Source organism: Ascaphus truei, chromosome 19, assembly GCF_040206685.1.
Source record: "Ascaphus truei isolate aAscTru1 chromosome 19, aAscTru1.hap1, whole genome shotgun sequence".
NCBI lineage: Eukaryota > Metazoa > Chordata > Amphibia > Anura > Ascaphidae > Ascaphus > Ascaphus truei.
This window is the reverse complement of record NC_134501.1, coordinates 8,405,939-8,423,548: the sequence shown is the minus strand read 5'-3', so window position 1 is coordinate 8,423,548 and position 17,610 is coordinate 8,405,939. Positions and strand designations below refer to the sequence as shown.

The 17,610-nt window shown below is 51.7% G+C and overlaps 1 protein-coding gene across 4 annotated transcripts in view; it reads right to left on the bottom strand.

The window, feature by feature from the left end:
• Window positions 1-17,610, bottom strand: part of GSE1 (Gse1 coiled-coil protein) — a 352,546-nt gene that overhangs the window by 112,887 nt on the left and 222,049 nt on the right. The window contains exon 1 of one of the 4 annotated variants that reach the window (XM_075576451.1): window positions 17,179-17,460. The exons of the other annotated variants lie outside the window; for them this stretch is intronic. Coding sequence (XP_075432566.1) covers window positions 17,179-17,215 — 37 coding nt within the window. The 5' untranslated portion in view covers window positions 17,216-17,460. Of the gene's footprint in view, window positions 1-17,178; window positions 17,461-17,610 lie in introns of those variants that run through there. 4 annotated transcript variants of the gene reach the window in all.

Sequence of the window (17,610 nt, the reverse complement as noted above, 5' to 3'; positions counted from 1 at the left end):
TCCAGTGACTGTGCATCGTACACACTGCCCCCAAACCTTCCAGTGGCTGTGCACCGTACACACAATACAAACCTTCCAGGGGAATCAAACGTGGGATTATTCATTTTTAATTTGCCTCGTTAACCCCTCGCCTGCCACAGGGCCTGGAGCGCGCCTGACCTTTATCACGTAGCAGTCGCGTTAATGGGTCATTGAATGATGTGACATTAGCAATCATGTAATTACAGCAGCCTACAAACACTAATTACAACATTACCCTCTCACCATTCTGCACTTCGTTATACTCTGTGCTGCGCAGAGACTGAATTTACTCCCTGAGACAAGATGATTGATTTGACTCTGGTGCCGCTGATCAGGATAGCAGCACAGTACCATATACATATGCAAACACTGTCCCATATAGTGGGAGTAAAGATGTAATACAGAGAAGAAAGCTGGACAGAAAAAGGAGCTGTATTGTTCCTTTGGGGGTGTATGTTTGTTTCAGGAGCATGTGGTCCCCAAAACTATTGTTTTTTTCCTCCCCACTAAGTGGAAAGCAGGGGGTCTCTGGAGCCGAACCGCGTTAATTTCACCTCCGGGGACCCCCTGCTTCCCGAGATACAGGCCTCTGTAGGGGCTGCCGGGGTCTCATGCTCAGGTTTAAAGATCCTAGCCATGTGAGCCAATAGGAAGCCGCAAGGGATGACGTCATGGCTTCTGATTGGCCCGCATGACACGGGAGCTTTAAATCTGCCATTTGGATAGCCCCATACAGCCAGGGTTACCACCACTCCGGGTTTGACACAGAGACTATGGGTTACTGTAACCTGTCTCCGGTGCGCAAACTGGAGGCCGGGCGGCGGGAGAATAGGATAGGGGACCGCCCGCGCGGGCGGCAGTCAGAGGGGCTGAACGGCAGGAGCAGAGCAGGGCGGCAGAGGACGGCCGGGGAGGAGCCGTCGGCCCAGCGGTCCGACCCCGAAGTCTTCACTGACCCTGCATGGTCCCGTCCAAATGGTGTCGCATTGCCATGACAACGTGACACCCTCATGGTGCCGCGACGTCACATCCCATTGTCATGGCAACGCGACGCCATTTGACGTCTCAGAGCCATTTGGACCGTGCAGGGGGAAATGCCGCCAGCGGAGAAAGTAAGAGAGTTAAATATACAAACAAAAAACTTTAAAATATATATATATATATATATATATATATATACACACACTGTATATGTGTCTCCGGGTTATTATTTAGCATTTGGTGGCAACCCTGTATCTCGGGAAGCAGAGGGTGAAAAGAACGCAGTTCAGCTCAATCCTATAACGCAAAAAAAATAAAAAGGAAAGCTGGTTTGCGGCTTCAATGGACAATAGGAGAGTTATTCGTTAACAGGTGTAACAGAGAGATGGGCCTGGGCGCCCCTGCATCACAGATCTCATTCTGGTGCATGAGGTGAGGAGGTCACCTGGAGGAGCAGACTAGGGAGGTCCGAATTGGGGCTTCCCACTTCAAAGGCAGTGATGTACCAGACCCGTTACCTCACTGCGTTTCTGCGATTCTCCCATACTTTATCTGCATGGAAATGCTGCGATTGGTAAATAACCCGAATTCTCACGGGTTGGGGCCCGTGTGCACACTTCTGGGTCAGTTACATGACATCACACCCTACAAAGACCCTATAGAAGCAGTAGGGTGAGGATGTCGCTGCCCTGTGGGCGAGGCGTGGCAGATTAACCCCTCTGCGACCAGATGGGATAAAGCCAGGAGGAAGACGGTGACATGTCCATTGCAACAGAGGGCCAGATCTGATGATGAATACTCCGATTACTACTGACACTGGGGTCAGTATATACCCCCCCTCCACCCCCCCGCTCCATGCTGGTGGCATCCCACAAGAAAATGAAATGATCAATGAGGGAGTGGCTCAGTGAGTAAAGACACTGACTGGCACTGAGAGTTTGAAGCAGGGGAGCCTGGTTCAATTCCCGGTGTCGGCTCCTTGTGACCTTGGGCAAGTCACTTTATCTCCCTGTGCCTCAGGCACCAAAAAACATAGATTGTAAGCTCCACGGGGCAGGGACTGTGCCTGCAAAATGTCTCTGTAAAGCGCTACGTATAACTAGCAGCGCTATACAAAAACATGCTAAAAAAAAAAATAAAAAAAATATGAGTGGCCACGTGGTAAAAATACCGGGAGAACCAAGTTCGAAGCCCCCCTAACGAGAGCTCACCTTGGGAACGTCGCTTGACCGGCTAGTGACCGGTATGCCCACGCAGCCGCTTTCATAAGAAATAGTACAACCCTCTGAGGCCAACATCAGCAGCGACGGGAGCCTGTCGTACTTATATCCATATATATAACCATGTATACAGCGGCAACCGGGTGCGCAGAGATTTACACGGAGAGTATATAATACAGGGATCATATATACGTATATATATATATATATACACACCCCCCTTGAGAAAGGTTCCGTTCCGGAGCCGAAACGTCGGGATTGGTTGTCTGTCTTCACATGCCTAATACACTTTTATATCTTGGAAGTGAGTGCTGTCTCTTTCTTTGCCTGACGCAAGAAGGGTAAGATCTTTTGTGTGTGTGTATATATATATATATATATATATATATATATATATATATATATATATATATATATAAATGAATCACTGTATGTATGCATGTGTGTATGTATGTTTTTTTTATATAGCACCATTAATCAGTAATACATGTGACGTAAATCATATAAATAACAAATAATACATAAAAGGGGGGGGGGTGCTTCAGACTTAAAAGTAACATTTAGGAAAAGGAGTCCCTGCTCCGAAGAGCTTACAATCTAAATTGTCTAACCGGTAGACTGGGATGTGTGCATGAAATGTAAACGAGAGGGGGTCCCAACCCTCAAAAACGTATAACAGTTTCCCACCTCCCCCCCCCCTTGTATAGCGCCGACAGTGTGCATGGCATTGTACATGGAGTTTTTGCAGGCACAAGTCCCTGCCCCATAAAGCGTATCCTCTATGTGTTGGTGCGTGAGGCACAGGGAGATAAAGTAACTTGCCCTCGGTCACAAGCTGCTGACCCCGGGATTCGTCCCCTGCTTCACTCATGCGCTTGTTCTCAGTCAGGGGTGCTGATCCCAAGGAAGGGGGGAAATGCCATTTGTCACCACTCTCAGATGGAGGTGATGGAAGGTGCTGAGTGGGGGGCAGCTGGGGGAGGAGGCGGGGGGGGGGGGAAGAGGGCTCATCACAGGCTGAGCAGCCCCAGGCTCACACAGGAGACTGATCCTATTACAGTAATAACATTAAGCGTCCCATCCCACTATTCTCTCTGCTCACCACCCCCCTGGGAGCACACTGTCTGTATATCTTTTTTTCTATAGCGCCCACAGTGTACTCAGCACATCACAAAGGAATTATAATAATACAATAAGCGCAGCAAAGTCAGACAATAGGAACGGAAATCCCTGCCCCGAAGAGCTTACAATCTAAGTGGTATGTTGCAGGTGAGGGAATAAGTTCACTGCCCTCTCTCTACCTCTATGAGGGGACTTCCGAGACGGCGACATCTCCTTCTCTCACCCTGAAACCCCACAAAAAACATACATCTGGGGTGGGGGAGCAAAATTACAGAACAGCAAACTACAGCCTTTTAACCCATTGGCTGCCAGACGGGTCTGCAACGCATTGCAGCCAATGGGTTAATGTGGCATTAGGGCTGTTAGGTCATCAGTTAATATCCCTTCCGGCAACTAACAGGTTAACAACGTTTCTGCCCCGAAGAGCTTACACTCCGCCCGCTTCCCTGATGCACAGAAAGTGATGTGCCCAAGGTCACCCGGGATTTCAAACCAAATGCAACGAACTGTGGCCCCCCGTTACTGGCCAACAGGCTTACCCCGACGGTGAAAATGCTGCCGAACGAGAAAGGGTCGGCACAATTCCGAGTCCAAGAGCTTGCTCTTCTTAACCTCTTCAGTGCCATTCCAACATGTCAGCCCTGTTACGTGGATTTTGTTAACCGGTAGAATGCAAACTCTTCAAGTGAGTCGTGATATATATATATGTGTGTGTGTGTGTATATATATATATATATATATATATATATATATATATATATATATATATATGTGTGTATATATGTGTGTATATATGTGTGTATATATGTGTGTATATATATATATATATATATATATATATATATATATCTCTCGTTATCATGGTTGGGCTTTATAAAAACAAGATCTTAATGAAGACAAGGTCAGCCCCCCCGCCCCTGCCCCTGCCTGCTCCAGCAGTCGAAGCTTCACAGTTAATCCATAAATCACATCAGAATATTATGTTCCTGACTCCTGGGGAATGAGCCTTCTTATGCAATTTGCTTTGCACAGAGCTGGCTGAAATGCCAAATAATATTAGCATGGTAAAACCGGGCGGCGATTCCCCCGACACGCTGCTCCGGTCAGACAGGGATTAGCTGATAAATATAGAGTGCGGGCTGCGCGGGAGCGCGGCGAGCATGCGCAGCGGGCGGCACTCTCCCTGCATGCTGATGACTTGTTATCTGCTGGGAGCCATTTGCTTGTCTTGGTGTGGTACACCCCGCAGTATACCCGGCGCTGCGCACACACACCTTGTACGGACACTTCCTTGCTACCCTGAATGAGCTTACAGCGCTCATTAAGCACGTTACTAGGTGACCCCAGGCTGTCTAGATTTGTTTTTTTTAACCCCTTCTCAGCCAGATCATTTAGATGTAACAATGGAGGCTGCCAGCAGCGCCCTGCATTGCTTGGTTAAGTGCTGCAGACCTCTCTGGCAGCAGAGGGGTTAAAAGCCCTGCTCTGGCGGCAAGAAGCCTGAATAGGATCGTATGCCTTTGCAGCCAGAGAAGACTTTCAAAGCTCCCACTTCATAGACTAGCATGTTCCCCACATGCACATTGCACCTCTCAGGGAATGAGACCGGGGCATTTAGACCTGTGAAAGTTATTAGCATACTCTGGTTTCCTGTATATTGGAGCATGTCCCTGTATACTGCAGGGGAAGGGACGTCATGTGGATGAGACTGCCGACGGGGACCCTCTGGGGCAGGGGCGGTCAACTCTAGTCCTCAAGGGCCACCAACAGGTCAGGTTTTGCAGGATATCCCTGCTTCAGCACAGTTGCCTCAATCAGTCCCTGCTTCAGGACCGGTGGCTCAATCAGTCCCTGCTTCAGGACCAGTGGCTCAATCAGTCCCTGCTTCAGCGTAGGTGGCTCAATCGTGAGCCACCTGTGCTGAAGCAGGGATATCCTGAAAACCTGACCTGTTTGGTGGCCCTTGAGGACGGGAGTTGGCCGCCCCTGCTCTGGGGACAATCCCTCTGCCACAGACCCGCTGGCCTGCCCCCATTCACACCACGCCGATGTGACGGTGGGTGCTAAAAGCCGCGCCACTCCCGTCATACCGCTGGCCCCAGATTAGCTTCAGACCTCCTCTAGGGTCCCAAATTCTGTCGTCATGGAAACGGTGTCAACCGCTGCTGCCTGCTTTTCCCAGCGAGTGGAAGAGGGGATGGGGGGGGGGGGGGAGCGGTGGTACAAAGGATGGGGGGGGGGGGGGAATCGCTCAGCAGACTAATTACTGCGGAGACAGCTGAGGGTAGAGTGTGACAGAGCGTTAACACGCTGTCCCTTAACTCCTGAGACACTCAACATCACAGCGGGGTACGGGAGGGGGGCTGGAGGAATTATTATGTGTGTGTATATATAAATTTATAGTGTGTGGGTGTATATATATATACTTATAGTGTGTGGGTGTGTGTGTGTGGGTATATATATATATATATTTATAGTGTGTGGGTGTGTGTGTGTATATATATTTATAGTGTGTGGGTGTGTGTATATATATTTATAGTGTGTGGGTGTGTGTGGGTGTGTGTGGGTGTGTGTGGGTGGGGGTGTGGGTGTGTGGGTGTGTGTGTGTATATATATTTATAGTGTGTGGGTGTGTGTATATATATTTATAGTGTGTGGGTGTGTGTGGGTGTGTGTGGGTGTGTGTGGGTGGGGGTGTGGGTGTGTGGGTGTGTGGGTGGGGGTGTGGGTGGGTGGGTGTGTGGGTGGGGGTGTGGGTGGGTGTGTGGGTGGGGGTGTGGGTGGGTGGGGGTGGGGGTGTGGGTGGGTGGGTGGGGGTGGGTGGGTTGTATATATATATATATATATATATATATATATACTGAGTTAAGTTATGGTGAGTAAAAAAAGTGACAAAAACCCTCCACAGCAAAGCAAATATGCAAATATAACTGTATGCTCATCTGCATGTCTTAGGCAGGTCTGCAACCCCGCCTTTCCCCATTATCACCCAGCACACAGCACTTCCACTGCAGCAAGGGATTCTGGGGAATGCCATGCAAATGATATATATAAATTTATAGTGTGTGGGTGTGTGTGTGTATATATATATAATATTACTTGTGAGCACATCCACATGTCTTAGACAGGTCTGCAACCCTGCCTTTCAACAATATATCACCTAGCATACATACATACATACACACACACACACACACACACACACACACACACACACACACACACACACACACACACACACACACACACACACACACACACACACCACCCCCCCCCCCCTATTTAAAACTGTTAGAAAATGAAAGTACTCTACAATGCAACACTGGTTACCATTTGGGGGGATTTGGGCAGGCCAATGACACCTTTTATACGGTATCCGTATTTTCAAAATATATTTTTTAAGCGTAACTTTGCCATGGTAAACATGTAATGCAATAGAATGCTGTGATGTCATGCAATAGAATGCTGTGATGTCATGCAATAGAATGCTGTGATGTCATGCAATAGAATGCTGTGATGTCATGCAATAGAATGCTGTGATGTCATGCAATAGAATGATGTGATGTCATGCTTTCTACCAGTGAGCCTGCGGGTATTTAAAATGCCGACACAAAATAAAACTACAAGTATCTGAGGAACTGGGGATCCCCTAATGTCAGGGACCTCAGACCAGATTCAGGGGACCCCCAGTTGAAGCACATAAAAACTGACGATTTCATCATGAAAATATAAACATTTAAACCAGAACGTCTCCCCCTCGCTCGCCCCCCATTTAACAGTATTATCTTCTGATATCAATACAGTACCACTACTTTTTCATGGAGAGTAAATCGAGGTAATCGTCGCATTAGTGGTCAAATAAATCAGTGGACCACTGCAGGAGACATAGGCCAGGGATTGACTGGGCTTCCATAAGGGGCAATTAACGCAGGCGTGAGCTTCCAACTGACTTAAAAAGTGGTGCAATAATAAAAGAAGATCCATTTCAAATAGCAGGCCATGGCAGACCTGGCAAGGGTCTGAGAAGCAAGTTTTCTGTAAGGAGAAGCATCTTTGGGTGGCTGGAATTGTAGAGAGATGTTCATTATCATTATATAGTACAGCAGATTTATTTTCCAAGGCGTTTGGGAGAAAGTAAACCCCACCCCCTGCCGTCAGCCTTAGGTCGCGCCCATAGTAGAACACGCTACCTTCCGCGCTTCCTCCTCCTCCCAGCGTCGCGTTGCAAATACAAACTTGATTGATTTGCGTCCTAGTGTTTGTTACGTAGCTCGTGCCGTAGCCTGCGCTATGGACGCGCCGTTAAATAAGACACCCGCGGTACGTGGAGCAGGAGAGGATGTTACAGGGCAGTCTTCTAAACCCCAACACCCTCCCCCCCCCCCCCCCCCCCCCATAGCAACAGAACCGGGGAGTAGGGAGGGAGGTTAATGGGAGCGGACATGACTGACCCCATTTTGCTGGCTGGCTGAGCACACGCAGGGCATTCCCAGCTGAGATCTTCTGCAACATCACTCAGCAAACACCTAATCCCCTGCATCTCTACGCAGAGGAACCGGAGACCCGCGCAGGGACAGGGGAACTGGAGCGATACAGGGGGGGGCGGGGGGGGGGCAGAGTAACAGCAGTACATTGGAGCCGCCACATTGTTAACTGTGCGTTAATCAGCTTCACGTGTTGCTGAACAGGGACCACGAAGAGGCAGCCCCCCCCCCCCCCCTCTCTCTCTCCCAATATTTAATGTAGTGAGAAGTGTAGGAGGGGGGGAAAGGGTCCGGAGGGAAGAGGAGAGAGGGGGGAAGGAAGATGGGGAGAGAGGGAGGGGGCGATGGGGAGAGAGAGAGATAAAGGAGATGGGGAGGGAGGGGAGATGGGGAAAGAGGAAGTTGATGGGGAGGGGGAGGAGAGATGGAGGTGGAAGGGGGAGAGAGAAGTAAAGGAGATGGGGAGAGAGGGAGGAAAAGGAGATGGGGAGGCAGGGGAGATGAGGAAAGAGGGAGGAGATCGGGAGAGGAGAGATTGAGGGGGAGAGGGGAGGCAGAGGGGGGAGAGGAGAGAGGGACGGGGGGGGGGGAGAGGAGAGAGGGACGGGGGGGGGGGAGAGGAGAGAGGGACGGGGGGGGGGAGAGGAGAGAGGGACGGGGGGGGGGAGAGGAGAGAGGGACGGGGGGGGGAGAGGAGAGAGGGACGGGGGGGGGGGAGAGAAAAGAGACACAGAAGACGAATGGGCAAAAGAAGCGCCCTTTGGTTCCGGGGAGGGTTAACTTTGCCACTGGAGGGGAGAGGTTATATACCTGACACAGGGTGTGTGCGTGTGCGTGTGCGTGTGCAGAGTGACACAGTCTGTCAGGATTATGATGACTTCATGGGACAGTAGAATGCTGTAGATTAGACCCTTAGAACGAGCTAATACCATTAACCCCTTTGAGCCCCAGACGCGTGCAATACGCTGCCCTGTAACGGCCCATAACGGGGTCAGATCTGGGGATCTGGAAGGGATCCCTCTGCATGCTCCCGGATAATAAGCTTGGGCAGCTGCCAGGCGACTGAACTCTGGGCTTCCCGGCTCACTGCAAATACTTCATCTCCCCTGCAAAAAGAGGACCCCCCCCCCCCCCCCGTCCCGGGAGAAGGAGCGAGACTCGCAGAGCTGCGGATTTCCATTTTAGGTAGTGAAAGCCAGACTGGGGCGAGGGCAGAAAGCGCGCTCTCCGGTGCCGAGGAATAACCCCGCGCGGCAGCCCGGAGAGATAAGGAGGTATGATTCACGCAGAAGGAAAACGCAAGACGCCCAGAAACGCCAGAAACAGAGGCGAACGCTACACACGCCGGGCGAGCGACAAGCACGCCGCGTTACTCATCGCAAACGCTGGCAGTGAAGGGGTCAATTAGACGGAGGGCAGCACATACCCCAGGCAGATCCCTTCTGACTACTTCAATTATACCAAAGTGGGCTAATCTTTTGCTCTTGTTAACCCCGTCCTTGCTGAAGATTCCTCCGACACACGGTACAGCAATGCATTAGTTTTCTTGCCCAGCTTGTTGGAGGAATCTCAGCAAGGAGGGGGTTAACAAGAACAAAACTGTGACACTCACTCTGGCACAGAAAGTGTTAAAGCAGGGGGCGGCTTGTTTAACAGCGAAAGTGCGGTTGTGCCATTTTTCTCACCCCTATCTGTCAACAGACTACCGCCGTAGGGGAGGAAGCAGGGAGGATTCTGGGAGGGGGTCGAAACATGGCATAACTGAGCCGATATTCAACGCATTGTGTCATTAGGCCGCCATTAACCCTTAGTGTGCTCTAGTGATGTCCAGAGAGTGACGTTCCCTTTTTTTTGTCACTAGCACTTGGGCACCGAAAGAGTTAATTTGTTAATATATGAGTGGGGAATTCCCTGATTTGTGCGCCTAAGGGTTAATAACTCTGTAAGCAGGATAAGAATGTCTATTACAAGGGGGCGTGTACCTCGCGCTTTCTACTGGTTTCACGGATTACAACAATCTCAACTGACGCAAATAATGATGTTGGAAGAGAATTGGGTGTTAAAACCCTCCCGGGCATATCTTAAAGGTGCAGTTCACCCCCTGCTCCCCCCACTTTTTCCCACCCATTTTACATGGGTGGGACCCCTGTTAATTTCAGCTTCCGGTTCCCCAGACACATTAAAATCTCTCTTGTCATGCAGGCCAATAGGAAGCCACGACTCATGACCTCACGGCTTCCTATTGGCCTGAGTAACGTGGGAGATTTAAACTGCCATTTTGTTTCCCCGGGAGGGGACACTACCGGCGCTAGCTTTACAGGTATGTATCACAGCCGTGGGGTGAGGTCTGAGAAGCAGCCGTGGGGTAATGTCCGAGAAGCAGCCGTGGGGTGAGGTCCGAGACGCAGCCGTGGGGTGAGCTCCGAGAAGCAGCCGTGGGGTGAGATCTGAAAAGCAGCCGTGGGGTAATGTCCGAGAAGCAGCCGTGGGGTGAGATCTGAGAAGCAGCCGTGGGGTGAGATCTGAGAAGCAGCCGTGGGGTGAGGTCTGAGAAGCAGCCGTGGGGTGAGGTCCGAGACGCAGCCGTGGGGTGAGCTCCGAGAAGCAGCCGTGGGGTGAGCTCCGAGACGCAGCCGTGGGGTGAGCTCCGAGAAGCAGCCGTGGGGTGAGCTCCGAGAAGCAGCCGTGGGGTAATGTCCGAGAAGCAGCCGTGGGGTGAGATCTGAGAAGCAGCCGTGGGGTGAGATCTGAGAAGCAGCCGTGGGGTGAGGTCTGAGAAGCAGCCGTGGGGTGAGCTCCGAGAAGCAGCCGTGGGGTGAGATCTGAGAAGCAGCCGTGGGGTGAGATCTGAGAAGCAGCCGTGGGGTAATGTCCGAGAAGCAGCCGTGGGGTGAGATCTGAGAAGCAGCCGTGGGGTGAGATCTGAGAAGCAGCCGTGGGGTAATGTCCGAAAAGCAGCCGTGGGGTGAGCTCCGAGAAGCAGCCGTGGGGTGAGCTCCGAGAAGCAGCCGTGGGGTGAGCTCCGAGAAGCAGCCGTGGGGTGAGATCTGAGAAGCAGCCGTGGGGTAATGTCCGAGAAGCAGCCGTGGGGTGAGGTCTGAGAAGCAGCCGTGGGGTGAGGTCCGAGACGCAGCCGTGGGGTGAGCTCCGAGAAGCAGCCGTGGGGTGAGATCTGAGAAGCAGCCGTGGGGTGAGATCCGAGAAGCAGCCGTGGGGTGAGGTCTGAGAAACAGCCGTGGGGTAATGTCCGAGAAGCAGCTGTGGGGTGAGGTCTGAGAAACAGCCGTGGGGTGAGGTCCGAGACGCAGCTGTGGGGTGAGGTCCGAGAAGCAGCCGTGGGGTGAGCTCCGAGACGCAGCCGTGGGGTGAGGTCTGAGAAGCAGCCGTGGGGTGAGATCCGAGAAGCAGCCGTGGGGTGAGCTCCGAGAAGCAGCCGTGGGGTGAGCTCCGAGAAGCAGCCGTGGGGTGAGCTCCGAGAAGCAGCCGTGGGGTGAGCTCCGAGAAGCAGCCGTGGGGTGAGGTCCGAGAAGCAGCCGTGGGGTGATGTCCGAGACGCAGCCGTGGGGTGAGCTCCGAGAAGCAGCCGTGGGGTGAGATCTGAGAAGCAGCCGTGGGGTAATGTCCGAGAAGCAGCCGTGGGGTGAGATCTGAGAAGCAGCCGTGGGGTGAGATCTGAGAAGCAGCCGTGGGGTGAGGTCTGAGAAGCAGCCGTGGGGTGAGGTCCGAGACGCAGCCGTGGGGTGAGCTCCGAGAAGCAGCCGTGGGGTGAGCTCCGAGAAGCAGCCGTGGGGTGAGCTCCGAGAAGCAGCCGTGGGGTGAGATCTGAGAAGCAGCCGTGGGGTGAGATCTGAGAAGCAGCCGTGGGGTGAGCTCCGAAAAGCAGCCGTGGGGTGAGCTCCGAGAAGCAGCCGTGGGGTGAGCTCCGAGAAGCAGCCGTGGGGTGAGCTCCGAGACGCAGCCGTGGGGTGAGCTCCGAGAAGCAGCCGTGGGGTGAGCTCCGAGAAGCAGCCGTGGGGTGAGCTCCGAGAAGCAGCCGTGGGGTGAGCTCCGAGAAGCAGCCGTGGGGTGAGGTCTGAGAAGCAGCCGTGGGGTGAGGTCTGAGAAGCAGCCGTGGGGTGAGATCTGAGAAGCAGCCGTGGGGTGAGGTCTGAGAAGCAGCCGTGGGGTGAGGTCCGAGACGCAGCCGTGGGGTGAGCTCCGAGAAGCAGCCGTGGGGTGAGCTCCGAGAAGCAGCCGTGGGGTGAGCTCCGAGAAGCAGCCGTGGGGTGAGATCTGAGAAGCAGCCGTGGGGTGAGATCTGAGAAGCAGCCGTGGGGTGAGCTCCGAAAAGCAGCCGTGGGGTGAGCTCCGAGAAGCAGCCGTGGGGTGAGCTCCGAGAAGCAGCCGTGGGGTGAGCTCCGAGAAGCAGCCGTGGGGTGAGATCTGAGAAGCAGCCGTGGGGTAATGCCCGAGAAGCAGCCGTGGGGTGAGATCTGAGAAGCAGCCGTGGGGTGAGATCTGAGAAGCAGCCGTGGAGTGAGGTCTGAGAAGCAGCCGTGGGGGTGAGGTCCGAGACGCAGCCGTGGGGTGAGCTCCGAGAAGCAGCCGTGGGGTGAGCTCCGAGAAGCAGCCGTGGGGTGAGCTCCGAGAAGCAGCCGTGGGGTGAGATCCGAGAAGCAGCCGTGGGGTGAGATCCGAGAAGCAGCTGTGGGGTGAGCTCCGAGAAGCAGCCGTGGGGTGAGCTCCGAGAAGCAGCCGTGGGGTGAGCTCCGAGACGCAGCCGTGGGGTGAGGTCTGAGAAACAGCCGTGGGGTGAGCTCCGAGAAGCAGCCGTGGGGTGAGATCTGAGAAGCAGCCGTGGGGTGAGCTCCGAGAAGCAGCCGTGGGGTGAGGTCTGAGAAACAGCCGTGGGGTGAGGTCCGAGAAGCAGCCGTGGGGTGAGGTCTGAGAAGCAGCCGTGGGGTGAGGTCTGAGAAGCAGCCGTGGGGTGAGGTCTGAGAAGCAGCCGTGGGGTGAGGTCTGAGAAGCAGCCGTGGGGTGAGCTCCGAGAAGCAGCCGTGGGGTGAGATCTGAGAAGCAGCCGTGGGGTGAAGGTACGAGAAGCAGCCGTGGGGTGAGGTCTGAGAAGCAGCCGTGGGGTGAGGTCCGAGAAGCAGCCGTGGGGTAATAAGGTCTGAGACTGCCCAAAATTATTACCAAGACTGACCATCTGGCTGGCACTGACCGATTGTGACCAAAACACAGAATGCTTAACCTACAATAACAGCTTTATCATTATGACACGGCTATGTCCCGGGCAGGACCCTCAGGGTTCCAGTTCCCAAAAATAAGAATGTTAGCTCTTCAGCACAAAAAAAAAACCCCCAAATCATTTCATTTCTCAACAAAGAAAACATGGACCTTGGAATGGCCTGTCTGTGAAGTGGAAGGACCCAGTTAGAGGTCACGTGCTAGCTCCCTGTGACCTCTGGCAAGACATTGTCAATCCAAGTGGCTTTTTAATGAAAAAGATCATTTGTGCCTCAGAAAAAATAAAGCTACGATACTGTTATTTTCTGACCCTTAGAGCCGGGGTCTCAACTTCAGACCTCAAGACCCACCCCAACAGGTCAGGTTTTCAGGCTATCCTTGCTGCAGCACAGGTGGCTCAATCAGACCCTGCTTCAGCATAGGTGGCTCAATCAGACCCTGCTTCAGCACAGGTGGCTCAGACCCTGCTTCAGCACAGGTGCCTCAATCAGTCCCTGCTTCAGCACAGGTGGCTCAGAGGCTCAGTCTGAGCCACTGAATGAGCAACTTGTGCTGCAGCTGGGATATCCTGAAAACCTGACCTGTTGGGAGGGGGTCTTGAGCACTGGAGTTAAACATCCCTGCTGTAGAAGAACTGACATTTTATCACCAAGGCTACATTTCAAATCCTTCCATCGGAGGAAGCCATTTTAAAAGTGGCTTACATAAAAAAACAAAGGCGCTCTACAACATCAAAATAAAAGGAAACCAGCACCGCAGAGAGAATGCAAGTGTGCTCAAAAGCGAGCCAGACAATGTGCATTACACTGCAGGGGGATGTAGGAGGTGCAGGGGGATGTAGGAGGTGCAGGGGGTGTAGGGGTGCAGGGAGTGCAGGGGGATGCAGGGGTGCAGGGAGTGCAGCGGGTGCAGGGGGATGCAGGGGGTGCAGGGAGTGCAGGGGGATGTAGGGTGCAGGGGGATTTAGGGGTGCAGCGGGGTGCAGAGGGATGGAGCGGGGTGCAGGGGACGGGTATGCATTTCTCTAGCAGCTAACCACGCTGTCTGTGTAACAGACATTTCCGGAATGAGCTGTCTTTGAAAGACCAAAAGTGCAGAGAGGTCACAAAGCCACTGAAACTGAAAATATTATCTTGAAATCTCCCCCACGCCCCCTCCAGCAACAAATAAAGAAGTGCTTTACAGCAGGGGGGCTCAACATCAGTCGGCAAGACCCCCCAACAGGTCAGGTTTTCAGGATACCCCTGCTTCAGCACAGGTGGCTCAATCAAATACTTAGCCTCTGATTGAGTCACCTGTTATGAAGCAGGGACTGATTGAGCTGCCTGTGCTGAAGCAGGGAGTGATTGAGCCACCTGTGCTGAAGCAGGGACTGATTGAGCCACCTGTGCTGAAGCAGGGACTGATTGAGCTGCCTGTGCTGAAGCAGGGATATCCTGAAAGCCTGACCTGTTGGGGGGCTGAGGACTGTGGTTGAGCGCCCCTTATTTGCAGCAAAGCGTTAAAAGCCTGTAACTGTCAGAATCTGTCAAACTGTTGTTGATTATAATACTCCCCCATTAACCAATGAGTTGCAGACCCTTTGCCCACTACTGAATTGGTGAATTTAATTCATTTAAACACAAATAAATGTTGTACCAAGCGTGCATCCTTGGGCTGCTTAGGAGCTAAATCGAATTAGTGAACTTGTTACTTAGTAGCAACGCAGCTTGAAATATTACCCCTGAAATACAGATCTTGCTGCTTTGAAGTATTAAGTGAAGCCTTGGACAGATTTCTAGTGTGTGTGTGTGTGTGTGTGTGTGTGTGTGTGTGTGTGTGTGTGTGTGTGTGTGTGTGTGTGTGTGTGTGTGTGTGTGTGTGTGTGTGTGTGTGTGTGTGTGTGTGTGTGTGTGTGTGTGTGTGTGTGTGTGTGTGTGTGTGTGTGTGTGTGTGTGTGTGTCAATGTATGTATGTCTTTATTTCTACAGTGCAGACAGTGTACTCAGCGCTGCACAAAGACAATACAGCACATGGAATTATAATGATCCAATAAGCGCTGCAAAGCCAGACAATGGGAAAGGAAATCCCTGCCCCAGAGAGCTTACAATCTAAGAAGAAAGTACAGACTTCGCGGCCAATACTGCTCCCGGTATTGCGGGATATCGCGTTAACGCTGGCGCGATATTTAACGCAAGATTTACTGCGGCTCCATTCACATAAAAGGACCCACAGCCAGGGAAAAAAAAGGAATATACTGCCAGTATACACAGCCCCTAACATTGCATGTTTGCAGGAGCATGGAGATCCTGCAGTGAAGAGACTAACAAACTATTTTGAAGAGACTAACAAACTATTTGTTGGGGCCTGAGGCACAGGGAGATAAAGTGACTTGCCCAAGGTCACAAGGAGCCGACACCGGGAATTTTATCAGGATTCCGCCACTTCACAAGCAGTGTTCTTACCATTCGGTTAACCGAGGGGTTCTCAACTCCATTTCTCAAGAACCCCCAACAGGCCAGGTTTTATGGATATCAATGCTTCAGCACAGGTGGCTCAATCAGTTGCTCAGTTGAAGATTGAGCCACCTGTGCTGAAGCAGGGATATCCTGACAACCTGATCTATTGTGGGGTCATGAGGGCTGGCATTGAGAACTCCTCGATCCTTCAGCTCTTTAAGTAATGCATTACAGACCTCTCCTCACATAGAACGAACCAGGGGTGATCTGAAGGGAACTGCCTGTGCCTTATTGCAGTTATGCTAATAACCGACAGCTCACAAGCTTCTTTAAGGAAATGCCAAGCTTCCCAGTTTATACACCTCAAAGTGCCATGACATGTACCAATCTAGGTCAAGATTTCAAAAGTAGAAGCGCTCACACACGCAACACCTTCTCTACTGTCCGTTTCTAGTTCCTAGAAAATCGCAACAATCTCCCTTCGAAAACAAAACATCATCAATAGATCGCTCTCCAACAGAAAACACTGGGACGATTTCCCAGTTGCCAGGTTTCAAAGCACAAGGAGAATGGAGAGTGAAATGTGGTTGATTAATCACGAAAGTGGGACTGAACCTTTAAAGAACAGAGAGAACAAGACATTGGCGAGACATCATTCTATTTTTTAAGGGATGCTCAAAGATGGCACGTACGAGCATTTCTGCGCCTGTTATGCAGCATCGCCTTCATTCGTTCTACAAAATAATATTATACCACATGCCTCACCACACACATGCGGTCCCATCCGACAGAGCCCAGGTGTGAATGGGAAGATAATTGAGCAGCGTTGTGGACCCTACAGCTATCTCATGCAGAAATGACTGCGTTGCACCCCCCTGACAGGGTATCTAACAGGTACGGACGGACATGTCAATTTGCAACCAAGTTCGCAGGGCAGCCGAAAATTGTCCTTTTTCAGACGCGAGAAACGTTGCAGCATTGTCAGAGTTTCCAAGCGATTCAGCGCAGGATTTCAATGCAGACCCTGAAGTTTGGGATTTTGCTCTCCGCTCAGGCAAAAAAAAAGTCCTATTTCAGGGTCCGTAATGTCTTAAAAAGGCTTGAGGTAACAGCACGTTTTGGGGTGAAACTACAAATTTGCAAGTCCCCGCAGCTGCCAAACGGATAAACACGTCACAAACCTCAACTATCATACACCTCCCAGCGGCGGAATTAACAAATCCTCAGTGCATTAAAAAAATATATATATATATATAGTGTCATAAATAAAACAAGGCAAAGAAATCTAGCCACCTCCGCTTTGGGGCTGGCTGCTGGTTGAGTGCGCTCAGCCAGGAACGCGGTATTGAGCGTTCGCGGGGAAAGTAACATCACACCCCTGCCTTTATCATTCAGCTTGCGTTGTTTAAGTGCCTCTGCCTTTTACTGTTAAATGAAACAAGGAATAGCGCTCGGCAGCAGACAAAGGACGGACACGCAACCCCCGAGGTAGTCTAAACTGCCGAGGGACGCACAGAATGTGGAAGCCCCGTGCCGCTCGCCTGTGGCACCTACTGGGGTTACGGAAGGAACACTTTCAGACATTGTTCACACGCAATGCATTGCAAACACCTCTGCCACAGCAATAGTTCAGAGTCACTTTCAGGCACAAGGGGAAAACAGAATATACTGCGAGTTTCTTACCTGGTAAATAGTACAATGGCGGTTTTATTCCAAACATGGTTTATTTTTGTGTGGGGGAAAAAAAACAAAACAAAAATAATAAAAAAAATAATTTTTTTTACAGTCCCATGATTGCAGAAGAAGGGGGTAACGATCTAAATATTGGGGGTACGGGGGTGACGAGAGAGGAGTGATAATGGGAGCCGTTTCTCTCTGGCAGATTGGCAGAGCGAGCCCACCTCGGCACACTCCTCTCTGCTGCTAGTTCTTCCGTGTTTTCTGCTTCCCAGCCCAGAAATGCAAATAAATAAAAAGAGAGAGAGAAGGAGAAAGCACTGGGAGGGACGGAGGGTGTGTCCAGGGCTCCTCTGTTAGAATCACAAGCTCCTTCTCCAGCAGCAATCCTCTTCTCCCACCCCTCCCCACCTCTTCATTCAGTAATTTGAATGTCAA